The sequence below is a fragment of the Gymnoscopelus microlampas genome (genome assembly GCF_963454915.1).
Source record: "Gymnoscopelus microlampas genome assembly, chromosome: 2".
Taxonomy (NCBI): Eukaryota; Metazoa; Chordata; class Actinopteri; order Myctophiformes; family Myctophidae; genus Gymnoscopelus; species Gymnoscopelus microlampas.
In genome coordinates, this window is record NC_139939.1 from 23,920,329 (window position 1) to 23,948,230 (window position 27,902).

The 27,902-nt window shown below is 43.3% G+C and overlaps 1 protein-coding gene across 1 annotated transcript in view; it reads right to left on the bottom strand.

Moving 5' to 3' along the window:
• The window catches only part of LOC311054475 (multiple PDZ domain protein-like), a gene marked incomplete at both ends in the record, with an annotated part of 55,610 nt that extends 27,708 nt beyond the window's left edge, over nt 1-27,902 (bottom strand). The window contains 19 exons of the mRNA XM_084070474.1: nt 3,412-3,610; nt 6,176-6,299; nt 9,256-9,432; nt 10,431-10,640; nt 11,104-11,271; nt 11,963-12,148; nt 14,428-14,574; nt 15,184-15,263; nt 17,738-17,812; nt 18,257-18,470; nt 20,388-20,479; nt 20,936-21,038; nt 21,360-21,467; nt 21,913-21,996; nt 22,442-22,564; nt 22,735-22,803; nt 23,973-24,200; nt 26,492-26,661; nt 27,890-27,902. Of these exons, the coding sequence (XP_083926600.1) occupies nt 3,412-3,610; nt 6,176-6,299; nt 9,256-9,432; nt 10,431-10,640; nt 11,104-11,271; nt 11,963-12,148; nt 14,428-14,574; nt 15,184-15,263; nt 17,738-17,812; nt 18,257-18,470; nt 20,388-20,479; nt 20,936-21,038; nt 21,360-21,467; nt 21,913-21,996; nt 22,442-22,564; nt 22,735-22,803; nt 23,973-24,200; nt 26,492-26,661; nt 27,890-27,902 (2,570 nt within the window). The remainder of the gene's footprint in view (nt 1-3,411; nt 3,611-6,175; nt 6,300-9,255; nt 9,433-10,430; nt 10,641-11,103; nt 11,272-11,962; nt 12,149-14,427; nt 14,575-15,183; nt 15,264-17,737; nt 17,813-18,256; nt 18,471-20,387; nt 20,480-20,935; nt 21,039-21,359; nt 21,468-21,912; nt 21,997-22,441; nt 22,565-22,734; nt 22,804-23,972; nt 24,201-26,491; nt 26,662-27,889) is intronic.

Sequence of the window (27,902 nt, forward strand, 5' to 3'; positions counted from 1 at the left end):
GACCTCCAACCTCATTGTGAGCTTGGAGATCCATTCAGCTGTTCTTATCAATGATGAACAAAACCTCCTAACTCCATTTTTTGTTTTGTTTTTTTCATTTCCTGAAAAATGAACATTTTGGAGTTAGCTGGTTCCTGCCGGACAGCAGAGATATCCAAAACTGTTACTTTTCAGGAAATGGAGAAAAAAAAAGAACTTGTGTTCCAATAGACACAATCATATGTACAAGCCCTTGTTAATACTTTTCATTGGTTCAATATTTATAAAACCCACAGACACACTTAACTACTTTAACTACTTTCAAAAGATTGCCGATCTGCCACTGTTGCACGAAGAAGTAGGGTAATAATTTAGGGGGGAAAAAAACATGCCAGACAGTGAGGATATGGAGCTGTTGTGTCTGAGCCACATGGACAGGCTGTCTTGTCTCAACAGCATCCTCATGGAGACGAGCCCTCAACCTCCAAGATCTGTCTCATTCTGAGGATGCCAAAACAACTCATCTGCCTCCTCTCTCTGTTAGTTTGTCTGAAAAGCTGTCAAGTTAAGGATGAAGCAATGCTGCGAGTGTAGGTGTGTGTGTGTGTGTGTGTGTGTGTGTGTGTGTGTGTGTGTGTGTGTGTGTGTGTGTGTGTGTGTGTGTGTGTGTGTGTGTGTGTGTGTGTGTGTGTGTGTGTGTGTGTGTGTGTTTGTGTGCCCCCCACACTTTTGTGTGTGTGTGTGTGTGTGTGTGTGTGTGTGTGCACGCGCGTGTGTGCGTGTCTTTGCGGATGTGCAAGAGGCTTTTTAGAACACTTTTAATTCAGGAGCACACACTGCTGAAGGTGAGATGAGGTATGAATTATTCAGGACATTTTCTAGGGAAAGAAGTGTTTTCTTTTTTTTTGTGGTAGTTGGACCCTACACTTGCATGAAATAGAGAGTGTGAGAGAAAACAAGGTGAAGAAAGAGAGCGAGAGAATGAGAGAGAGGGAGAGAAAGAGAGATAGAGATAGAGAGAGAGATATGATGCGATGAGGACCACAACAACACATTGTGGGTGATAGTGTGAAACCATAATTCTTCAATCATTACAGAGCTGTTAGAAGATTTTAGGCGGTAGACTAACAAGCAATCATTTTACAACATTGCTAGGACATATGGTCAGACTTGACAGAGACATCACATACAATGGCAGTGGACAATTAATGGCAACACATAATGAGATGATTAGCTGTTATTGTTGCAGGGCAACAGTGACATGTCATTATAGACTGATGGAAATGTACAGTACGCCTGTCACGACAGAGAACACATACAGCAGCACCCATACTCACTCATATGAGTAACGGCAGTGGGCACGATTTGACTGAGCAGCTCTAGGAAAGCATTCAGAATATTGAGTTAGTTTTTCTTTGCTTGATTGATCTCATGTACAAAAGCACCACCCACCATATACTGAAAGCACGCACTTGTTTGTACCACACGGTCAAGGGAAGGGTATTATGATTAAATGCCAATGAAGTTTCCACAAAATAAAATATTTGTGATTCATCTTTTCCTTTCTGCTTAAAGAGGTGATTTGTCAGCTATACAGTAGGCTACACTTTCAAATGAATGTGAACATTCAACATTAGTGTGGGCGTTGTCGCTGACATTTCACATTTCATGAAAAAGCTCCTAATGTGCAAAGTGAAAAGGTTTCAATAAAAACATCGACTCTGCTCTTTAAATGTACTTGACATTTTGTCCTAATTCCGTGTTGTGCCCAGTCAAAAACTACACATAATTTGGTACAGCGAAAACATCAATTTGTTCAGCTCCTCCATTCAAAATGTCTACCTGTCGAGTCTTGTGGACAGGTATTTTACCCCTGTGTGGATGGGGCGGGGCCAATTGTGTTTGTGTAGATGCTTGGCAAGCCGAATGTGCCATGGTGAATTCAAACCCCCTAGTCTAGGGATGTGAATTCACCATGGTGCATCTGGCCTGCCAAGCATCTCTATATCATACATGGGCGACTGGCTGCCCAGGGGCCACATGCGGCCCCCACCTTCACTTAATGCTGCCCGCAGGTTAATATCGGAATACTGATATATTATTGATTTCAGCTGTTACAATTCCAAACATGACCCACTTTAATTACTTCAGTCTATATTAGTAGCTTAAATGACTAGTATTCAAATTCTATTGTCTTTTTTATGTCAAATGTATTTGTATTTGAGTTCATAAAGTTAACATAAGTATAACTAAATGCATTTGAAATAGAAACAAATGTTACTTTTCAGGATTCCAATTAAAAAAATAGCAAAAAGAAAATCTGGATTCCAATTAAAAAATAGCAGATTTACAAGCTCAAAACGATATCACTGCGACGCGTTTTGAAATGTAGATCTGCTATTTTTGCTACTTTTCTGTGACATAGAATGCCGAAAAAAGTAAAAATACGGAGGTATCTCCCCGACGGTGCAATGTGGCCCACTGGAGTGAGTGTTGAAATATAGTGGCCCTCTCCATCATCAAAGTTGCCCACCCTTGGTCTACGTGAACACAAATTGGCCCCGTTCGGCGAGGGCAATCTTTGTCCTCCAACTCCACCTCCTACGGGGCTGGAGCGGTGCATGTCAGTGGGGGGGGTGTTGAACGGGAGGGGTAGGATGGAGGCGCTACAGTATGTCCGATCAGTGGGGGCTCCTCGCTGGCAGGTGAGCCAGTAGTGTACAACAGTAATGGCAGACCACAGAAATGTGTGGGGAGGTTTAATTGGCACAACGAATTGGGAGGAAAAAAAAGGGGTGAAAAATAATTGGCTACTCTAAATTTAGAGAGAGAGCAAACATCTCTGAAATATAGTTAATCCAGTTATCAAGAGCAGTGTGGCAAAGTGGTCTAATTTTTTGTCAACCAAGGACATAATGACCTTTTCACGGATTTTGGTTTTAATTAGAGAAAGGGTTAGGGAAAAGGAGTATTTTCTTGTCACTGGGAGAAGGGAAATTGCTTTTACAGCTTCATCCAGCCGATTGGCTGCTTAGGCGGCTCTGATGAGGGCACAGGGGGGACGTGTTAGGGGTTACTTTGCAGATATAAATGATTAGATAATAAAACATACATTGACCACTTTAGCCCTATTTTGTACCGAGGCTATTTGAAAACAGCTGATCTACAAGCTCACAACGCGTCGCGGTGCGACGCGTTGTGAGCTTGTAGATCTGCTATTTTCAAACATTTTAGTACTTTTACTTTTGGTACTTTAAGTATATTTTGATACCAATGCCTTTGTACTTTTACTCAAGTACATTTTTTTGTACTTGTAACAGAGTACTTCTACATTGCAGTATTGATACTTTTACTTCAGTAAAACATTGGAGTACTTTTTCCACCACTGCTTTGGAGCAGAAATCTTCGTTTACATTGCTTTGTGCTCCTCACCTTATTTCCGGTCCCATGACAGAGTGTCTGCGGAGCATGGCCCGGGCTCTGGTGTTGTTCAGGTTGGAGGTGGGCTCTGCGTTGATGGCCAGAATAGAGTCCCCGACCGTCAGCCTGCCGTCCTGGCTCACACAGCCACCTTGGACCACACTGCGCACCAGCATGGCCGAACCGTCCTTGATTGCACACACCGACATCCCTAACAACACACACAGTAAAATCCTGAGTGTTACAGTAATTCAACTCTGAGACTGTACAAATGTAGAGTCAGTTACAAATGGATAAATGAACACTGAGGATTTTTCTGTGTACACACACACACACACACACACACACACACACACACACACACACACACACACACACACACACACACACACACACACACACACACACACACACACACACACACACACACACACACACACACACACACACACACACACAGTACACATTGACATTTACACACAACCACTGCTAATGCTGACAATCACCCCCCCCCCCCCACGCACCCACACAGACACACACAGGACATAGGGCACAGTTGACTGGAGGATAACACTGTACAGTACCAGGCATGCAAACACTTGACATTGACATAATCAAGGCAGGCTGTAGGCGGTTTAACTTAACTAATGCACTCGGATAGAAGCAGGTGAATAGGGTCTTTAGACACACACACACACACTCTCTCTCTCTCTCTCTCTCTCTCTCTCTCTCTCTCTCTCTCTCTCTCTCTCTCTGTCTCTCTCCATAGTAACCATGGCTAAAATACTGCAACTTGCTGCTCTACAAGAACATACATTTTCAAATGGGAGAAAAAACATGCCTTCACTTCTCTCAGTTGAATATATGGTTATATAGTTATAGTTATATAACTAATATATAACTAGTTATATATAGTTTTGTCGAGCAATAGCATGAATCGCAGAAGTATAAATCAAGCATAAAGGCTGATTTACAGTATACTTTTCACTAAACAAAACACTATTCATTTTCAATGAAAAAAGAAAACTACTTGTCTAATGTGTCATGCCATACACACACATGTACTATGCACATCCACAACACTGGGTCATACATAATTTTATCTTGGTCAAATAAATGGCTTTGGTCTTATTTTTGATCAAATAAATATTTTATTGTTAGTTGGTGTTACATTCAAATAACAATACAATCATAGTGCATGATGGGATACGACGGTCCCCAATCTAACTTCTGGTTCAGAGAACACAAACACAACAAAGACGAAGACAAATGTAGAGACATTCTGTATAACTTATAATGAGAAGAATTGTGTTTTTAGTCGTCAAGAATTCTTTTTAAATAATTTCAGACATTACCTGTCTTTAAAAAACACAAAAGTCCTTACAGTCTAAATCAACCACCATGTACATTATCACCTGACAAGTCCACCGTAAGCGGTAATATTTATTAGTGGGAATTATTGTGGCACCAAATAGAGGGTAGGTTACTGTACTACACTGAAATACCCCAATACATAATGTTTTTCTCTGCTTCAACTCATGATGTCAGATACCAGACCAATTGGTAAATCCTCCACATTTGGATTTACACACATTCACACTCATATAAACAGTAATTCTATGACAATCTACCAAAAAACAAGTACAGTGGCATAAACTATACCTTAATTCTCACAACTTCTTTGGTAGGATGTAACTAAAACTCTTTAGGCAATACTAACTTACTGCCTTTGTAAGTTAGTGCCTTTGCAGAAATGTAATCATATTATTTCCTCTTGTGTTGCATAGAGCCCTTGGATTAAAGTGCAAAAACTCATTCATCAGACATTTTCAAAGCCAAAAACAGGCTTTGGTCTTGGTCTCGGAGCAATTAACAAAATGCACTGTTAGGTCAGGAGTGAATAAACAAACAAATCACATATCAGATTCTTATATTTAGTGCCATATTCAAAGTACTACAAATGAATACATTTTTTCCCATGATTTCTTTTTCTTTATGGTCCCTCTTAATCCTCACATTCTGACTCTGATCTCTCTCTCTCTCTCTCTGTCTCTCTAGTATCTATGCTGCTACTATTAGTACCTATGATCCTACTACATCTATGCATTTTATCGCTCTCTCTGCATTGGATTGATGCTATTAAGACAATTTTGTTGTACACTTGTGTTCAATGACAAAATAAAATCATCCATCCATCCATCCATCCATCAATCCCCCCCCCCCCTCCTCTTGTTCTCCCTCTCAGGTATTAACCCATTGAGACCTGAAGACGATTCTACATGTCTCCTAAATCTCAACAGTTTTCTGAAAAACTGATGTTTCTATATCAGTGGTGCTCAATCTTTTTCATGTCAAGGACCCCCAAAATTATATGTATTTGGCCACGGACCCCCATAAAAATATTTTGTTCCAGGGACCCCCAGAAGCAAAGATTTGAGTTAAAAATGTTCGCTTTAAAAATATATCTATTCAGAAGATTTGCACACATTTTCACGATTTTTCAAAAATAGCAGATCTACAAACTCATAGCGCGGCACTCGGTGCCGCGCTATGAGCTTGTATATCTGCTATTTTTGAATAGCCCAAAGTGTAAAATAATGCTTTTTAGCTCAAATCTAAAAATGACACAGTTCCAGGTCTTAATGGGTTAAAAGTACATCACTCGTTCACAACTCCTCTTCGGGGAGGTCGTCGCCAGCGCCTAACATCGCCATGCCAGCGACGTACGCACACCAAGACAACATCACCACCAGCAGGAGAAAGACGGAGAACATACCAAGGCTACGGTTGCCCCGGACAACGGTGATTGTCCTCTCGAAGCTGGTGCGGGGGACAGGGGGCGGCGCTTGCTGCTTATCGCTGTCCTCCATGGTGCTGCGGCGCTGACACAGCGGTTCTTCCTGCACACACAGAGAGAGAGAAATGAGGGAGCTCATGAATGAAAGACCTGACAAGGAGGAGTGATGAACAGACGAATGACTCAAGGAGTGACGGGGTCAAAAAATAGCAGGAGCCAGGAACGGAAGCTAAAACTGTTACTTTTCAGAAAATGAAAAAAAAAAAAAAAACCTGTGTTCAACTTCAATATCGTTATTATTTAGTCACTAGCTCTTCTTAATAATTGTTATTGGTTCAATATTTATGAAACCCACAGACACACTTTCACTTTCAAACTGTTTATAAATACCAAAAAAAGCATATAAAAGCTATATAAAAGGATGGCCTCGCAATGCTTTTTTATCTACTTTTGCATCTCTTGTACGACAAAAGTAAGGTTATAATTTACGAAAAAACACAAAAAGTTGAAATAAGGAGATACAATGTTTCTGCCCGACAGCAACGATAAGAATATCAGTAACACATAACAGTGGGGCGGCCATAGCTTAGTTGGTAGAGAGGCCGTATGGGAATCGGAAGGTCGCTGGTTCGAACAAAGTGTCCCTGAGCAAGACACCTAACAGCCCCCTCCTCATACGCTGAAACTATTGCCTCCTTCCCCAGTTTGTTGTGAGTGTGTGTGTGTGTGTGTGTGTGTGTGTGTGTGTGTGTGTGTGTGTGTGTGTGTGTGTGTCTGTGTGTCTGTGTGTGTGTGTGTGTGTGTGTGTGTGTGTGTGTGTGTGTGGGGGGGGGGGGGGGGGGTGGGTATGTTGGGGGGCTCACAGAAGTAAAATCAAAAATAAAAGGTGTAGTTCTGATAATGAAATCAATAAAGGATGCACTGTCAAAATGACCTTGGTGAAGTATGATCTGTGTATCATGATAGTTGATTGCAAGAAAGAATTGTGAAGGGCTTTGAAGTAAGTCTAAAGGTCAAGTACATCAAGAGACTTATCAAGTGTGAAATTCTATGGGTACCCTGTGGTGCCCTGTCGTGCTACTCATCCAGGGTGCAGCTAGGGCAGGTATAATCTGAGTCCCCAGAAGTTTTCGCCAGCTCTCGCATTCAAACGGGAGGGGCGAGGAACTTCTGGGCCAGAGCCCTGGTATTTGTGGGCGGGATGTAACTTACGCTCAGAATCTGAGCGGACACGCCTCTTACCGGTCTGAGAGCTGTGCAACTCGTCTAAAAAGTCAGACGAGAGCCAAACAGCAGTACACAACAATGGCGGCCGCAATTTGTCAAGGGGAAATTGCTTCCCGTCGCTCTTATTTCCATGCAACACCCACTGCATGTGGATCCCGCCCCCTTTTCTTCATTGGCTGTTGATTTGAATCACAACGCAGTGGTCGCGCCCCTGCTGTCCAGGCTTCGACCCGAAGACTCCCAGACTAGGGCAGGTACAATACAACATTCAGGGTCAAACTAATCCAGTATACACCAGGAGGGTTCAGATCAACTTTTAGTTAAAAAACCCTATTTACTTTGTTGACTGGGGTCCCCCAGGGCTATGTACTTGGTCTGCACCTGTTCCCCTCTACACCAAATCTCTTCTCCAAAATATAGCCAATCTACCAGCTCACAACATGCAACGCAACACGCACCGCTTTGTGAGCTCGTAGATCGGCTTGTGGTTCATGTATCAGACAGTAGTATAACATTGGCGCGCACCATCCATAGACATAGACTGTAGTGTATTTTGGTTCCATGAGGCATTGTAGGAAGATACTGTAGAGGGAATTGAAGAGACCCTCTTTGAACCAACAGTACACAAGCTACAAGCAGCACAGAAGTTCTGAGGCGGCCTTCGAAACGGTCCTGTCTCCGTTGAGCAAAGTGAGAAAAGATACTGTACTGTGCGAGTAGCTGTGTTACACATGCTTGTGCCCGCCTTTGTATGCACGTGTCGGTGAATTGATGTCTGCTTGCCCACGTGTGTGTGTGCGTGCGTACGTGGGTGCATGCGTGTGCGTGTGTGGTATCATGTAGAACATACTGTGTCTCCAGGCTAGACTCCGTGCAAAGCAGTTAAAGCAAACTGTGCTTTTAATCAGCAGGTAATTGTTAACAATTAAGCGAAAGGCAGAACAAAAGGCTGCCTCGGTAGCAGTGACTTGAGTCACAATGGAGGAACAAGTCAATGACACAGAGCACTTTCTCTGTAAGTCTGTACCTGACCCACTGATACTGAAACAGTATGCCCTGAGCACTCCACACAATGTGAGAGGATAGAAAGCCAATCCCCTTGGTAATCTCCTTAGCGCAGCTAAAAATCACCACCATAGAACAGCATGGCAATGAGCATTGTGACACTGTCCTCATATGGACAGTGAGATTAAGAATATTGGATCATTTAAAACCGCTGCCACTGTAAGCCTGCAGTAATGAATCAGCTCTCTGACTTGCATACACGAAGTCAATGCTCATTTCCATGATAATAATATTGCCTGACACTCAATGGTATAACGGTATAATGGGCAGAAGCCTGTGCTTCATGAAACAATGTGTATTTGAATGAGGATAGGTATTGTTTTCTTTCTTTCTTTCTTTCAGGTTCTGTTTTCTTCCTACACCACAGTTTACATATAAAACTAGTAAAGAAATTATTGCTTCAAATTCCACAAAACACAGGCGAACCACTAAAGCAATACTGTAGCCTTGGCTTACAGTCAACATCTTGTCAAGACATCAGGACATCTCAGCCTGTGTGAAAGTCTGAGATGTCCTTTAAAATACTTTTAACCTGGTAACCCTATTTTGGGCATGTCATTATAGGCCACAAATTTCAAAAAGTTTCAGAAATATAAAAAATAGCAGCGCCACTCAACACCATTGTATGACAAAGTATAAAATAGGGCTTAAGAGGTTAATGTCCTCACTCATGTTTTTTTTACCACTGGCTCCCAATAACCAAACAAGTAGTAAGTACAAAGCCATCTAACATTATAACAATACTTAACGCCGTGCTACATACATACCGTTATAGGGTCGCTCTCTTGAGTGATGATGTTATCGTCAGAGTTGGAGGCGGTGGTATTCGCGTTAGCCTCGCCTGCCTCAGCTAGCAGGCTAACTTGAACGCGCCCGTCATTGCCATCGCAGGAAGCCGGCGTGTTCCTCTCAGAGATGGGTATCACGTCTCCACACGGCTCCAGCTGCGCATAGAGAGGCACCCAGAGTTTCAAAGTTAGAGCTTCAACACAAAAAAAGTTATGTCTGTGTGGTTCTAAAAAATTGGCTTCTTCCAAAGGTGGAATGTGAATTAGACACCCTCTAGTCCTCTCCTGTTCTCTCTCCTCTTCGTAGTGTGGTCTAGCATTGTGTTCATCTCTCAGCAGCATTAAAAATTCAGACGCCCTGTAACTGGATGCTATGCTCCTCGTTACTAAGCCACAGTCCACAACACAAGGAAGAAGAAAACAACCTATTCAAGAGACAAACTGCAAGAAAGTAATTATGTGTCATTTCTGTGAGTCACATAGGCGTAAAATGTCTGTTTGAGGCTGATCACATTCTTTGCAGAATGGTAGTTGTCATGTGCACAGTAAAATCCTCAGTGTTATCTCTGAGAATGTGAAAAAGGACCACTTTGAACCTATATGTGAGTGGTTTTCAACCTTTTTCGTGTCGAGGACCGCCAAATTGACACATGTATATTAGCCCACGGACCCCCATTTAAAAAGATATGCCAGGGTCTCAACCATTTAGATTTCTTGGGGGTCCCAATCTACACTGTGTCATCATCATTAGTGTTCATTTAACTCTGAGAGTAACGGGTCCATTTGGTTCCATTTGTACACTCTCAGAGTTACAGACACATAAGGGTCAATTTGGTTCCTAACTATCAATTAGGCTGGGGACCCCCTGGAACCCCCTCAAGGACCACTGGTGGTCCCCGGACCACTGGTTGAGAAGCACTGCTATACGTCATTGACCAGAGTCCCCTAGGGGTCCTATACTAGGCCCCCTCCTTTTTCCGTCCCTGCCCAATCTCTTTACTGAAAATGGCCAATCTACAAGCTCACAACATGTTGCGTTGCCATGCGTTTGTGAGCTTGTAGATCGCAAATGTTCGTCCCAAACTAGGGACGCTAGGAAGGTTCATGTGTTCATGTGTGGTTAACATATTATGTAAACGACGGCAGCCACATACCGGTAGAGGTTTGGCAACACCAATGCGGACAGGGCCGTGGCAGGTGGATTTTAAGACGTGCACAGCGTAGTCCAAGCTGGACCCTTCCAGGTTGGTGTCGTTAACGAACACCAGCCGGTCACCAGGCAGCAGACGGCCGTCCAGGGCCGCTACGCCCCCAGGAACTAACGACCGGATCACAAGAACCGTCTTGCTGGCATCCTCTGGATCCTAAAGTTTGATAAGAGGAACACAGATTGTGAACAATAGAGAAATTAAGAGAAAGACAAATATTTATAGAACTAATTTGCATATAATTTACAATTAGTAGACAATGTATTGGGTTAATTCAAGTTGTAAGCATTGTGAGCTATTTTCGGTATTGACTTCTTATTTTTTTAAAGAACAAAAGAAAATTGTATTGTTATTTATTTATTTTGAAACATTTCGCTTATAACTATATGCCCAAAATAAGGGCCACCAGGTTGAAAGTGGTTAGTCCCTTGGCATGGGTCCTACATGTGTAATAAAATATACATCCTCTAGTTGTTACCTGAGAGAATGTCCCAGAGGCTGTGCCACACATACTTCCATCATGCACACTCTAAAGTTAACTCTACCAGTGCATTCCTAATGCTCCAGCCTATTGTGTCCATGCTATGTTTAGTCCAGACCCAGGGGCAACGTATCTGACCTGGTAGTCTAGGATACTGAAGCCCAGTCCGGACTCTACTTTCTCCAGCTCTACCACCTGGGTTTCTCTCTCCCACATGGCCAGAGGGGGCGACGTGGACGCCAGTGCCACGCCGCGCTTGGTGATGTCCTCCGCCGTAGGGCAGGGAATAACACAGCCCCGGTGCAACTGGGACAAGCAAGGCATGGGAGAGAAGGACACAGGAAAGGAGATTAGTTCATAATAGAAGAGCACTTGAATTGTCTGATATTTTAACCAAGTGTACCCTGTAGAGCAGTGATTCTCAAACTTTTTCATTTCAAGGACCCCTAGTTTACTATGCAATAAGGCCACAGACACACATAACTCTCAGAGTGTACAAATGGAACCATGGTTCCATTTGTACACTCTCAGAGTTACAGACCTGTAAGAGTGCATTTAGAACACTCTCATTTTGGGATATAATCAGATTAAGGGAAAAAGAGTTTACTCAGAAATTCTCCTTTTAGATTTACCAACCATTTAGCTGGGGACAACCTGGAACCCCCCCAAGGACCCCTGGGGGTCCCCGGACCCCATTTTGAGAACCACTGATTAGTAAACTGGACCTCGGGTTGGCTCTGTACTTGGACCGTTTTTTTCCATCTAAACCAAAAATAGCCAGTCTACAAGCTCACAACACGTGGCAACACGACGCGCTGTGAGCTTGTACATCTGCTATTTCTGGCTAATGCTCCCCCCAGAATATAGATGCTGGGGTTCAAGTGCTTAACTGTAATACGAGCAATGTTTCAAATGATGCTGTCCATTATGTAATGACAGAAAGGTATTGTGTAACTGCTTCCTTTCTCGTTTTTTTTCCATCTATCCCTGTATTCACCTTCTCGTTGAATTCAGCCAGCAGCTCTTTCAGAGTGAGTCGGACGTCTTCGTCATCTTCCTCATCGCTGTGAGGAAGTGCGGGTGGAATGATGCGTGAGAAAACCATGCAGAAATACACCTGCACCTCCTTCAGAATGTCCACCACCTCCTTATGTGTCTCCCCAATGAGAGGGATCCCATTCACCTGGCAATGGATGAGTATAAAAGGCATGTTCATATTAACCCATTAAGACCTGAGGCCGCTTCTAAACATTTTCAAAATCCTAAAAAAAAATCAAAAAAAAATATTACAAAAATAATTTTCACGATTTTTCAAAAATAGCAGATCTACAAGCTCATAGCGCGGCACTCGGTGCCGCGCTATGAGCTTGTAGATCTGCTATTTTTGAATAGCCAAAGACATCTAAAGTGACACGGATGCGTTCCAGGTATCAATGGGTTAATAAATAATGACACAAAGTTATTACATGCATTAGCCTGGCTCCAGACCCTGAATCGCTGGCCTCGCATTCAGGGTCTGGTGACGCTGTTGAAGGCAGGGTTTTCTCGGTTGAAAATCTAACCGCCGGCCCGGGCCCAATCGGGATCGGGATATTCCAGTATGAACCAATCGCCAAAAAGAGTCCCACTTTGGCTACGCCCCCATCTCATAAAGTGGCTGCACTGAGAGGGCTTTCAGACTGAATAATGGAGTGAAACGAAATGAAAGTTCAGGCTGAGTGTCAGGCTATACATGCATAGCACTGCATCCCAGTTTACACTGGAAATAATGGCTCAGTTGAGGGCAAATCCCCGCCAGGAGGCATGACCCTACCTCCCTCTGTCATCGTGTGTGTGTGTGTGTGTGTGTGTGTGTGTGTGTGTGTGTGTGTGTGCGTGTGTGTGTGTGTGTGTGTGTGTGTGTGTGTGTGTGTGTGTGTGTGTGTGTGTGTGTGTGTGTGTGTGTGTGTGTGTGTGTGTGTGTGTGTGTGTGTGTGTGTGTGCGTGCGTGCGTTTGTGCGTGAGTGCGTGCGTGCGTGTGGTGTGATGCATATGAAAAGAAACAGTCCACTGGAGGAAAGGCCAAAATGACTTTTTTTCTATCGATGAGTCACCCCATGGAGACTTCAATTCATGGATATCTTTTTGTTTTGGTGCTATGTACAGTATATAGCAACATAATCTTTTTGTCGTTTTTGAATAAATATTTCACGTTTTTCAGAAAACTTAGGTCAGGATTTAGAAGGCATTTTTAGAATCGGCATGTAAATGAAAGCGGTCCCATGTATTTCCACATTGACGGCGTGCTCTATCTACCAAAGCACAGTAACCAGCTAATGGAAGTAATACAAACGTCAATTTTGAGAAATTACAAAGTGAACCCGAGGCCATGGTTTTCAGCAGGAAACTGGGTATGAGTCCTCAAGTATCCCGGGGTCTGGAGTGAGGGGAGGATGAAGCGTGAGATTAGCTGGAGAATCGGGAGCAGCAGGAGCGGTATTGTACCATTGCAATGGTATTGCAGCGGTACTGCACCATTGTGATGAAAAGAGCTCTCCATCTACTGTTCCTACTCTCACGGGTAGAAAATGTGGGTCATGACCAAAAGAACAAGATCGGGGATACAAGTGGCTGAAATGGGTTTTCTCAGGAGGGTGGCTGGCATCTCCCTTAGGGACGAGGTGAGAAGCTCAGTCATCCGTGAGAGACTTGGAACAGAGCCACTGCTTCTCTTTACATAGAAAGGAGACAGTTGAGGTGGTTCGGGCATCTAGTAAGAATGCCTCCCCAGGGAGGCTTTCTAGGCACGCCCAGCTGGGAAGAGGACACGGGGCAGGGGGGGGGGTTATATCTCCATGCTAAAGATCCCCCAGTCAGAGCTGATGAGCCCATGGGAAATGGAAGTCTAGGATTCTCTGCTGGAACTGCTACCTCTGTGATGCAAAGTGTCATATCGCCCCAATGCAAGTCGTGGGTTGTAGCCGTGGGGCCCAGCGGAAGCCACAGGGAATAGAAGAAGAATAGCAATTGTGCGACATACAGTTCACCTTTTCACATTTGTGGCACCTCTATGGGCAGAAGTGGAAGTGCTGTTGGATTGTGCGCTCTATAGGGCATACCAGTGGCGGCCATTTTCTGGTTCCACTCCAAAATAGTCAATGCATTTTTCCCATTGACATTTCCAAAAATATATCAATTATTTTAAGCCTAGAATCAAACCATCCAGGGTCCTGGTGAATCATGACCATAAAACGTTTGATTCTGTGAAAAAACTTTTTTGAAAACGGCAAAACAAAGGGTATTTATTAACCATAGTATATCATATAATTAAATATAAAATAATAAAAAATCACAGAAATACATGTTTTATGGGGTAAAAACATAATCTCCAGCCTTTGGCCTGGGCGGAGATAATAATGAAATATCTTTACTGAATGGCTAAATGATCGATTGATTGGCTGATCGCTCTCTCAACATCATCACCTCCAGTATCTCGTCTCCAGCGAAGATCTTGCCGCTCTGTCCCACGGTACCCTCAGGCAAAACGGAGAACAGGTAGTGGTGTCCAGCCCTCGCCTCCAGACTGATGCCCAGGCCACTTGTCTCACTGACGCGCTCCAACTGGCACACCTACAGAGGGTAGTGGTGGGTGGTGATTATTTAACATCTGGTAGGTGTTATTATTATTAATTACATCATGAATTAATAGTAGGAATAACTTAGATAACTAATGCATTTTGTTTATTGATTGATTGATTGATTTATACATATTATAATGTTCTACTGCATTGACATTACAGTGCTGTTGGCTTAACCCATTAAGACCTGAAGCCTCCTAAATCCCAACAGTATTCTGAAAAAAACTTGTGTTTCTATATCATTGGTGCTCAAACGTTTTCATGTCAAGGGCCCCCAAAATTATATGTATTTGGCCACGGACCCCCATCTCAAACCATGTTGCTCCAGGGACCCCCAGAAGCAAAGATTCGAGTTAAAAATGTTCGCTTTAAAACAATATATATTCAAAGATTTGCAAACATTTTCACTAATTTTAAAAAAATAGCAGATCTACATGCTCATAGTGCGGCACTGGGTGCCGCGCTATGAGCTTGTAGATCTGCTATTTTTGAATAGCCAAAGTGTAAAATAATGTTTTTTTAGCTCAAATAAAAAAATAACACAGATGCGTTAATGTGTTAATATTTAAAATTAGGGCCAAAAACAGGGAGGGAGACATACAACAACTTGGTATAGAGGCCCGACAACATGTTGCCACTTCTTCCTCACGTCCTCCTCCTCAGCCGGTGTCAACTTTACTCCTGTGAAAATGTACACATAGTCAGCCTCGTATCACAGTACCAGTTACCCTTCAAGGATCAAACAGGCTTTATTCATTACATGACTACAAACATGTAGGCATGAAAGGCATAGGTTTTCTTTAATGCCTGCAGGCAGTTTGCAGGTATGTTGAATGGTGATCCTAACCTATGATTATGTTTATGTTTATGAAAGGATCCCCATTAGAGACACATGAATGAGCCTCTAGTCTCCCCTAACAAAGCAAATACAATACAGATGTACAACTAAAAATACAAATTAAAGTAAAAAAAAAAGAAACCAATACAATGAAAATAAAAATGAATACATAAAGACAACATAAAAATAACATTATAAAATCAAATCAGTCCAGTCAGATTAAACAAATACACAAATAACAGTTAAGTACTTGACATGTTACTTGTAGCTGACGATCAGATTACAGGGCAGTATTCTAAATGATACAGAACCAAAGAATGAATAACTGATTTCATTATGGAGGGAGTGATGAAAGCAGAACACTTCCTAGTCATGCCGATTCCTCTTCCCATTTTGATGACAATATTGTTTATATGTTTAGACCAAGATAAAGACCTATCAATAGTTACTACCAGAAGTTTTATTGCGTTCACTTGTTCAATTTGTGTGGTCCCAATTGACAGTTTTAACTGAGGATTCTTTCCAAACATGTGTCTAGAAGATCCAAGCACAATGGCCTTTGTCTTAGAAATATTTAACACCAACTTGTTGCACTCAATCCATTCATAAATGTCTGTTAAGGCACTGCTTAAAGGGTCAGTTACAGCTTGCTCAGATGTAGCGGCACTGTGTAATGTTGTGTCATCAGCATACATAATTGTGTTACTTTTTTTTCCACACGCAAAACGGTAAATCATTAGTGAAGATGGAGTATAACAAAGGCCCTAGGCAGCTACCTTGTGGAACCACACAGTTAATGGTGTTCCAGTTTGAATAGCTGCCATTAAAGAAGACTCTCTGTTGTCTCCCTGGGAGATAATGAATGAACCATGACAATGCATTGGAGGTGAAACCATAACGCTGTAACTTATCTACAAGCAAGGTATGATCAATTACATTAAATACTGCACTTAAATCAAACATAACAGGCTAGCGCCTACTAATTTCTTATTATCCAAGCAGGTCTTGTAGAATGGCCTTCCCTGTATGCATGCTAAAAGGTTGAGAGTAGATTGTTATTGGAAAAGTAGTCCATGACCTGTTTGAATACAAATGTTTCTATTATTTTGCTTAGCAACGGTAAAATACTGATAGGACGGCTGATTGGACCATTCAATGTTTTATTTTTGTCTTTCGGAAGTGGAATGATTAGAGCTACAGAGTTAACCAAGTTTAAGTATTCTACTGTCTAAGTTGTCTATACCAGAGGAAGTGGAATCTGCTTGTGACATAATTCATTTCAGAACTGTTTCTCTATCAATCTGATAAGAGACAGTTTTTGTCTTTCAAACCTAGTTTAACTTAGTTCTTCATTGTTAAATTCTGTAGTAGAAAATGCCCCCAAAACAGAATGATATAATTGTCTGCTTGACACACAGACACAGACAAACAGACACACGCACAGACACACACGCGCACGCGCACACACACACACACACACACACACACACACACACACACACACACACACACACACACACACACACACACACACACACACACACACACACACACACACACACAGGCAAAAACCCAACCCGTAAATACTTACTCCTAACCCTGACCCCAACCTGAATCTTTTAGTAATTGTAACATCAGTTCTAAAACAAATTCTTACTTCTTTCCCCATAAGTCACATTTGTCTGCTTTAATATCCTCTAGGAAAGTAATACACAGTACGCACAAGCACACACTCAACACATATTCAAAACACCAATCCATAACAAATAACTCCCAAATGAAAAGAAAGCCTCAGCTGGGAAGACAAGACACTATTATCTCCTCCTGGCAAACCAGGGCCTGAATACACACAGACACAAAATACAAACTCATCTTAGATTTGTGAGAACCCATCTGCGATGCTTTCTCACACATCTAAAATGTCTCGCTGCCATTGGGGCTCATTATGAAGTGCTCTCTAATCAGGCCCAAACATCCTTATCTAAATAAAGCCATGCATGCAGGCGTGGTGAGAGACCGATCATCTGCAATGAGCTGCATAAACACACCACTGTTCAGGGCTATAAATAGACTCCCCGTCAAGTAGTATGCTTGACTGCCACATTATGGCTGATTTGCTATGCGTCGGAAGTAGCCGATCTACAAGCTCACAGCGTCGACTCCGACCCGTTGTGAGCTTGTAGATCAGCTTTCTTTCGGCGCACAAGCTGGTAGAAATCAGGCATCACTGCGCTCTGAGCCAAATGAGCTAAATCAAGAGTCAGTCTCTGGTGATCTGGTCCCAGACTGCAGTGCAGTGAAGTGCAAGAGGGGTTACCGTGGCTGGCGTTGTGCCGCGGTCGTCTGCTGGTGTCCGCTGCTCGCCGGGCGATTTCGCATAGAGAGAGGAGTCCTGGGTGATGGGAAAGAGATGTTTGGACATGTGCAGGCACACATGCATGTGTGCCTGCACATTTTGGTTGCAAAAACAATAAAGTGTCCCTCCCTAGAACCCCTTCAAGGACCGCTGGTGGTCCCCGGACAGCACTTTGAGAACCACTGCCCTATACCAGGGGTTCCCAAACTTTTCCATGCCAAGAACCCTAAAATAGTCATAGCGTCTGGCTGTGGCCCCCAGATTGTGAAATGGCAAGCACAAATACACTATCTACAAGCTCACAACGCGTCACAGCGAGACACGGTGAGAGCTTGTAGATCGGCAATTTCAACTATTTTCTTTAATGATGTATTTTCATTATTCTCTTATTCTTCTACTGTCCACCTGCCACACTCCCCCCCCGGGCCCTGATACCCAGACTTCTTTAGAAAACCACTGCCCCACACTGACAGCATATACCTGTCTCCTGGATGTTGATAAGGCCCGCCCCGTAGGGGGCGCCCTCGGGCAGGCTGTGCGAGTGTCTGAAGCGCTGCAGGGGCGGTGCCGGGGGCAGGATGTGGCTCAGATGAAAGGCCTTCCTCAGCAGCCTCAGCCTCACTAAGGACTCCGTCCTCCTCAACACCTCCATGGCCCGCTGCTCGCTGCAGCCCTGCAGACTCACCCCGTCCACCTGGGGGACAGGGATGAAGGGGAGGGGGGCAGTGGTACGAGGGTTAACAAAAACGTTCAAAGAAATGTTGAAAATTCGAAAATAGCAGATCTACAAGCTCACAACACGTTGCGATGCGACCAACAGGCTAGCATCCGGCTTGTAAGTTGAGGCTATATAGGAAGTGTGACAGTTGACACATGAATGGCTGTTTCACCCTTGCAGGTTGCAGAAGCAATTAGGCTCTATTTTGGCCGAACTTTACACTTGATTTTATTACCTTAATAAACATTGTCAAAATACTATATGCTTCCAGTCGCTAGTTTAAAGTCTTCTTTCAATCACCATGATATGCTTTTTGGTAAATTATGGTCCCATTTATTTTAAAATTAATGATAAAGTAGGGTATATTTCTAGGGTTTCTACTGGTTCTACCGAGTGAAGACCCGCCCTCATTGCGGTTTCAGCCAATAGCATTCATTTCACGTTTGCATTTCGGACCGGATATCAACCGGATTTAGAAAGTTTCGGATTTGAAATCGCTGCAAAATAATCTTCGTTTACGGTCTGTAGAAACCAATGGCGTGACGCTGTCCATATTTTTTTGACGGTCTATGGATGCGACGTGTTGTGACTGTGAGCATGTAGATCTGTTATTTTCACTATTTGTTGTGTCTATGCCACGAAGTACCCAAGGGACACGTGGCTTTGTATAGCCTCAGAGCCACTGGCAGTAGATTGCTAAATAGCTTCTTCCCTCCCAATCAGACATACGGACGAACAGGCCAGGGAAAAGAAAAATAAGCTGTTGAAATGTTAATTATTTTAACCTTGAATTCTTCTACCTTGAACGGTATATAGGGCTTAGAGAGACATGTAGAGGGAATGAGGGGTTGTGGGGTTGAGGAGACATGTCAGAGGAGGAGGAGGAGGAGGAGGAGGAGGAGGGGAGACATGATGTGGAGAGGGCAGGGATGGAAGGAAGGAAGGAAGGGAGGAAGGAAGGGAGGAAGGAAGGAAGGGAGGAAGGAAGGGAGGAAGGGAGGGAGGGATCAGCCGTAATGAAAGAAAATATTCTTTCAAAGAATAAAGAAGGAACTAAGCAGCTGAACAAGGAGGCAGAAAGGAGGAGAAAGGTAATTCTCCTTCATCAGCTAAAAAAAATCTCTAATTGGTTTGGATGAAACTAGTGAAAGTTGCAAACCGTGCACATTTCTGGGATATTAAAATCGATTTAGCAGAGAGCGCATTTCAAAGCCCAGTCAACTAACCAGGTACTTTCCTCCAGAGAGGAGATAACGTTTTTGTTAGAACAGGGTTCGTCCCTTGTATGTTTGTTCTCTATATCCGTCCCCTCAAAAGTAGACGCCACTACGTGCACGCCATCACAAAACAGAACCACCTCCGGCCATAAACGAACGCAGCATGAACAATCTGCATGAGCAGGAAATGCCTGGCGAAGTGAAAGTCACAGTGAAAGTCATGAAGAGTGTGAAAGATGGATCGCAGTTGATTATCTCTGCTTGTAATAACTGCGTGTGTGTGTGTGCGTGCGGGCACGCGTGTGTGTGTGTACTGTGTATTACTTTCCACAGGGATATTAAAGCAGACAAATGTGACTTATGGGGAAAGAAGTAAGAATTACGTACTGTACATTTAGAACTGATGTTACAGATACTGAAAGATTCATGTTGTGGTCAGGGTTAGGATTAAGTATTTACGGGTATTTAAGTATTTTATGTGTTTTATGTATCATTTATGTGTCTGGGGCAAATCTCCCAAACCGATCATCGAATTTTTTTCACCCATTTGAGAGGAGACTACATATCGAGTCAAATAAAGTCCTAAATGACTGACGTCACAGACTGACTGACCACATGAAGTCTGACATCCACATGGAAGCCATGTCATTATGGAGCTTCTTAAGTTGGAACTCACAGTCAGTATGATGTCTCCAATATGGATGTGTCCGTCCTGATCGACAGCACTGCCTTTCACGATGCTCTTCACCATCGCACCAGCACTATACTCTGAGGAAGAGAACGTACAGGTTGGTTCAGCTTGCATGAAACCAAATATAAACCAAAATAAACACAAAAGCACTATTGACCATTGGCTGACATGTAACTACCCCCCCCCCCCCCCCCCCCCCCCCATTTTAGACATTACTAGTCCATACCCGTGGGGGGGATATGCGCACATGATGCACAACCCGGGAGCCATTCATCCCATAGCTCGCGGGGGCCATCCCACAGCCGGGCAGCCGTTACCATGGCCACATTCTTTTACAGAAAAAACGCTAATAAACAGCTGACAGTTGGGGAAATCGAAAAACGGGCTTTGCTGTTCCGTGCACATTGGTAATGGTCAATGGCTGTGTGCAGATTCAGATCAATTGCTCCAGGCACTGAGGAGAACCGGGCAGAAGAGATTTTGGCCTCACCACCGGGACAGAGGTTTCTGGAATTATGGGATAGGAGGATTACCTGAGTTCAGATCCCCAATGTAGCTGCTGATGGTGAATCCAAGTCCCAGGGAGTTTTTAGTGAACTGCACACTGAACTCATAGTCATCGTCTGCGTCACTGGGCTGAAAAACAGCACAAAAGAAAGAAGTCTACCTCATGTGTAGAATAATGTACATACATTATTCTGCATTACACAGGTAATGTAACATAGAGATCAACATGCTATCAATCTGCTTAGATGCTGTTACAGTAGGGCTCTCTCTCTCTCTCTCACACGCACGCACGCACGCACGCACGCACGCACGCACGCACGCACGCACGCACGCACACACACACACACACACACACACACACACACACACACACACACACACACACACACACACACACACACACACACACACAGAGAGAGATAGCTCGAGTGTTGATTTGAGACCATGCACCTGGCTGTCCTTGCTGTCCTGGCTTAGAATGGATGAGGAAAGATGGCTGTCCTTCACAACATCCCTGGCAATAAGCAGTTGTACCTTGCTGCCAGCGTTTCGCAGAACCTGGGACAGGTATTCAACGTGTGTAAAAAAAAAAATGAGTATGAATGGCATTGGAAATAGAACCCAATAGAGACAGCTGCCATGGAAACCCACAGAATATAGGATGATGTTGTTGCTGTCAGGCAGAAACCTTGTGTTTTTTCATTAATTAATGCCATACTTCATCATACAAGAGTGTCAGACAAAAGTAGTGCAAACAGCTCACAACGCATCGCGAGGCAACGCGTTGTGAGCTTGTAGATCGGCTGTTTTCAGTATTTTAAAACGTTTTTAAAATAATTATAAAAAAGGAAAGGTTTTGGATATACAAGGTTTCCACCCGACAGCAACGATATATACTACAGTGACTAGGAATGCTGCCTACTCAGAACTACGCAGGACAGCCTATACTGTACCCTCCCCCACCATCTACCACTGTAAATGTTATTAAGTGGATCCTCCTTACCTGGGCCACCTGCTCGCTGCTCATGCCCCCGAGGTCAGTGTGTCCGATCTGCAGGATATGGTCTCCACTACGAAGACGCTTGTCCTGTGGTGCCATATTACCACAAAATGATGAGTCACTTATCCATACAATGTAATCTAAATTATGCTCAGTGAGATAAATAAATCAATCAATCTAAATTTAAGATCACCTTTACTGTACTGATAATTTAATAACTTATTACTAAAGGTCTAAAGGCCTCACACACCAGGGACTGACAAATAGACAATGTGAAAATGCAAAATACTACTTTTTCACATAAAACTATTCTTATAGTTGATGCCATGCAGAAGCTTAACAAAAATCAACCTTGTTCCAATTACAATTGATGTCGCTTTGTCACCAAGAAATGTTTGCATTCTATGTGAATGTACTCATGACATAAACAACAGTTCAAATAAATATATTTCCGGGGCAAATGAATCTAACATTAATATATTTATTCATTCATTGACGTATTTATAATTGGTTGATTGGCAGGTGAACGTACCTGTCCAGCAACTCCTCCTGGAAGGATGGTCTTTACCAACATCCCTGTGCTCTTCCCTCCTATGATACCGAAACCAAGCCCCTCCCCTTCATTTATCAAGTCTATCATCTCTATATGGCGCCTCTGAGACCATAGAGGACAGAGATGGAGAGAGAGAGAGAGAGAGAGAGAGAGGTAAAAATTAAAGCCACAAATGATTAACTACTATATATAAACACATAAAGGCATAAATCCCACACTATCCTGTAAATCCCACATAATTCTATGATCAAAGACCTTACATGGAAGCTTACCTCGTGTGCAATAGCTGCAAGGTTTCTCCCCATAGACAGGGTTCGGGAGATTCGAGGTGGAGTGCAGTACTGATCGACAAAAACAAATTGATGTTACAGACCAAATCTAATCCTTACAGTAATGTTAAGTGTATCATCACAGATCGTACGCTCCCAAGTTCAACCTAAAGATGGATTAGCATGTGTTTTGTTCTGAAATTAATGCTGTTTTAAAGCTGCAATGCAGATTTCTTTTAGTGAATATAATATTTTAACTACTTAAAACCTATTTACTTTGTTGACCGGGATCCCCCAGGGCCCTATACTTGGTACATTTTTGCCCTCTAAACCAAATCTCCCCAAAACCAAATGTTTGCCCCAGAATATGATTCATGTGGTTAACCAATCTGTATGGGAGAGTATGTTAATACAATATACAGTACAGCATATAGTGGAGACACTTAAAATTGTCCAGCTTCAAATCAGAACCAATTCAGGGACCTTGCATGATCTACCGTATCTATCTGCAGCCACGTTTCAAAGGTATCATTGAGATGATATTTGCATCTGAACAATGTGGAAACGTGCCATAAACATATGCACAACTACTGAAGCAGTGTTGCATTATACCGCCCCTCCTTGCCAAACAGGCAAACAGGTTTGGCTGTGAAGCGATCTTTTTATATGTTAATATAAAAAAGAATACGGATGGAAATTAGCTTCTAGCTAAATCCGGCATGTAAATCCCAACTACACTGCTAGTGACTGTGGCCAAATGAGGGCAGAATGAGGGAGAAATCTGTGTGTGACATTTTAAAGAGCTTCATCTGGAACTACCACATCTGCAGTGGTTGGAGGTGGTGTCTCAGCTCTTCCATTGAGAAATTAGACCCTGTGTTTGGCTAGGAACAATACTGGTTGACAAGTGGTATTTCCTGACACTCAAAGAACAATCTAGTGTACAATCTACACCCAAGCGGGCGTAACATCTTACGTAGCTCACTGGTAGAAATTTTGTCTCCTGCCCAGGGGACCTGGGTTCGAATCCCAGGGAGGACATAAATCCTATGGATTGCAGCTTCAAAGTCTCATCTTCCATTTAACATTGAACATTCTACAGCACATCCTTAGTTAACATCTTTAGGGCGATGAAGGTACTTTATAACTCTCATACCCAGAAGATACAGATCTTTTTCTCAATTCTTCCCCACGATGCATAACTTTTCGGGCTTGCACCGTGATGAATGCCATCTGGGTACCTGAGACTCAACGTGAGCGCCATTGTCTGGGTAGAAGTCGGGGCAGGTCAGGTCCTGTGAGCTCACTGAGGAGATGCTGCCATTCTTGTGAATGTCCCCGGCGGCACTGGGCCTTCTGTTCTCCACGGCCGACATGTAGGAGTCACTGTGGGTTACAGCCTCCAGGCCTTTCGTCATGCCCTGGCACGGGCCACTATTCAAGGACATAGATTTGGTGATGCCCCTCCCCTGGGAATTTGGAAGAAGAGGTGAGAGGGAGAGGTGGTAAGGATAGGATTAAATGACTGTGTAAGGTGGAGGGGTAGGAGAGAGAGTCAGAGAGGATGTACAGTATAATGGTAGCCTGGCATTGGCCAGACTGATAACGTTGATTCACTCTCACGTTCCTCCCCGGTATCAGTCTGGACTTCGGCCCATAGGGAGCGAGTGTGAGAAATCAGAAAATGATCGGGCCAATCAGTGACTGCGTTTCAACTGCTGTCCGTACAACAGTGAAAAGCATCAAAATCATTTTCTGATTTCTCATACTCACTCCCTATGGGCCGAAGTCCAGACTCATACCGGGGAGGAACGTGAGAGTGAATCCACGGTATCAGTCTGGCCAATGCCAGGCTAGTATAATGGAGAATATGAGAGACAGATTTTTGTGAATGTCAAAAAACAAACCCAATATGCATAAACATGATATCTGTACATATCGTACAAAAGGACACAATAAATGTGCTTATTTCCACTGTGGTCCTTGTGGTGCACAGACTGAGGGACAGATGAGTTGTATCACATCATCAGACAGAGAAGACAACATTGGTTGTGGAAAGGAGAAACGGGAGTCAGAGAATTGGAGAAACGGAGGAGGTTAAGGAGAGACGTTGGCACTGGAAGGGATCGTGTGTATGCAGAGATGAAAACAAGATTTTGAAAGGGAGAGAGAGGTGCAAAGTGGATGCGTTAGACGAGAACAGACAGATAAGTGTAGAATGAGGCAGGGGTGGCGAGCGATATGGAATGCGGCACGCAAAGAAACAAAAAGGTGAGTATCTGAGATAAAGCCCTCTAGTCTATTCAATTGCACCGCATTGCTTCTGTTATATAAACACAAAGCCCGTCCTTGTCTTCTGTATACTGTATTATGCTTAAAAGGAATGATGAGGATCTTTCAGAAGCCTATCTCTGTATGCATGCAACCCTTTTCAAGCCATACTTTCATTTAACATGATCCAGTGCCAAGTTTCCTGGCATGCAATGATTCAAGCTGCGGGGTCTCGTCCACACAGTTAATGTGATAGTGGTAGTGTGTGTTAGAGTAGTCAGTATATCTTAAGGTTAGCCTAACGCCGTGCTGTCATGTAAGTAAATTACATACAACAGCACATGCTAGCAGAAACAAACATCTGTCAGAGCTAGAGAGCCAAACCATGTCTGAGCGAGACAAAGCCGCACATTAAAGCCAACATAAATATGACCCAACAAGATGTCAGTCAGATGCAAATGCAAACAATCGCAAATAAACACACGCAAACATAAACACCAATCTGCATGAATGTGATAGATTCTCTATTCCTTTAGATTTAAAGCTGCAATGCAGACATTATTTTAATGAATAGAATTGAGCAATCTATATGGTAATGTTAATACAATAACTAGCACATCTGCAGGGGTTGGGGCCGAGGTGTTCTCCCTACTCTCTTCCATTGAGAAATGTCGGCCCTGCTGTGCCGTCAGCTAGGACACCTACTGGTTGACAAGTAGTACTGCATGAAGCTCATAAGCACAGTGTATGCGCTGGCCACAAGAATTCCCTCCTGAGAGCGGTAGAAGTTTGGTCTCACACACGTGAGACCCAGGTAACTGTCCGAGGTAGGACATAAACCATACGGATTGCAGCTTTAACCTAATATCCTGCATTTCCATCTTCCTCTCTCTCTCTCTCTCTCACCCTTCCACTCTCTTCTTCTTCCAGAGTGTTAGTGGTAACCGTACAGTATGTCCGCTGAGTATTCATCTACTTTAGTTCGCGTACTGCATTTAGTATTAGGAATCATACACCACCAACACCCTCAACCACATGCACACATACTGTATATGACCCCCTCCCCACCTCCATCACTAGTACAAACACATACACAAACACATGCATGTGCACACATAAACACACATACTAGAGTCTAGTATGTGTCTATAGTCTATCTATAGCAGTGGTTCTCAAACTTTTTCATGTCAAGGACCCCCATAATTATATGTGTTTGGCCGCGGACCCCTATCTCAAATATTTTGTTCCAGGGACCCCCAGGAGCAAAGATTTGAGTTAACAATGTTCGCTTAAAGAAATATCTATTCAAAGGTTTGCACACATTTTAACGATTTTTCAAAAATAGCCAAAGTATAAAAGGTTAAACTTATCGTGATGCTATATTAACACATTTTGCTGGGGACCCCCTGGAACCCCCCCCCCAAGGAACCCCTGGGGGGTCCCCGGACCCCACTTTGAGAACCAATGATCTATAGTCTAAGACACACACCTTGGGTGAGGGCTCTTGTTGTTGCTCCTGCTGAATGGCGAGTATGTGATGGAAAAGGGGGCTCTGCAGAACACTCTTTAGAAGGGAGAGTTTCTCCTGTGCCGGGACCTCGCCTCTCTCCTTCAGCCTGGTCTGCAGTCTCTCCACAGCCTCCAGGGCACCTTGCGTATCTGGAGAGAGACGTGATATATTGTTGGCATTCTACTGAAGCGACACATTTCCAACTTTTTTTTCAATTTTAACTGAGACTGGCGTTGTCTTGTATTTGCATATTTATGGCCCAGGGAGCAGCCAAAACCACCGATAATGGATGGTTTGTAAAATGTCCCAGCCACAAGAACAGAATTATTGGGGAAATCGACTGGTGCTCTTGATTCCAGAAAAGTGGAGGCTTTTTGGACATATGTAAAATGATGGTAAAAAAAAACATCCATGAACTGTCATGATATGAGTTTGAATTCAATGCATCAGTGCTCATTTAACCCTTTGGTAATGGCAGCCATAGCTGAATGGGAAGAGAGACAGGCTGGGAAACAGAATGTCCCAGGTTCGATTCCCAGCCCCGGCTATGTGTCGAGGTGTCCATGAACAAGACACTTAACCCCAAACGGCTCCCTCCCGAGCGCTCAATATAACCACCTGAGCAGCCATCAACTGGGTGGACATTAATAAGGGCATTATTATTATTAGCTCTGAGACTTAAATGAACACTGTGATTTTTTGTCCCGTGTGTACTGTCACATTTCTATATTCTAATTTCCTGTTATCCTTTGCTCCTTTTTTTTTACACCAACACCCAAAGAAACTGCCCTATAGCTGTGAGCTGAGATTATTCTGATACCATTAACCCATTCAATCCGGGAACGCAACTCTGTCATTTTAGATTTATTTGGCTGTTCTTGTTGAATCTTTGAATATATATATTTTTAAAGCGAACATTTGTCAAATATTTTGTTCCAGGGACTCCCCAGAAGCAAATAAGCTATTTTTTAATAGCCAAAGAAATCTAAAACGACAGAGATGCGTTCCCGGATTGAATGGGTTAAAGGAGGGCTGCCCGCTCTAAAAGTTCAACATGCTGCATTTTAAGTAGTAGTCTATGGACCCTGGGCCTTATTTCCCTTATGCATTATGGGCAGCAATAACTAATGAGCACAAGGCAGAGCTGTAATAATGATATGTGACAGCAGAGCACTTAATGGCCTATGCAACGCTGTACTGTACTGTTGTTATGCACTAAACACGTAAGACTCTAGAACAGCGATTCTCAACCTGTGGGCCGGGACCCACTGGTATGCCGTGAGGATATTACAAGTGCCCACTTGAATGGAACATGTTTGGCCTTTGGCCTAGGAATCATTATACATGATAACGTGTTGACACTATAAACTAACTTACCCAGGATTTCCAT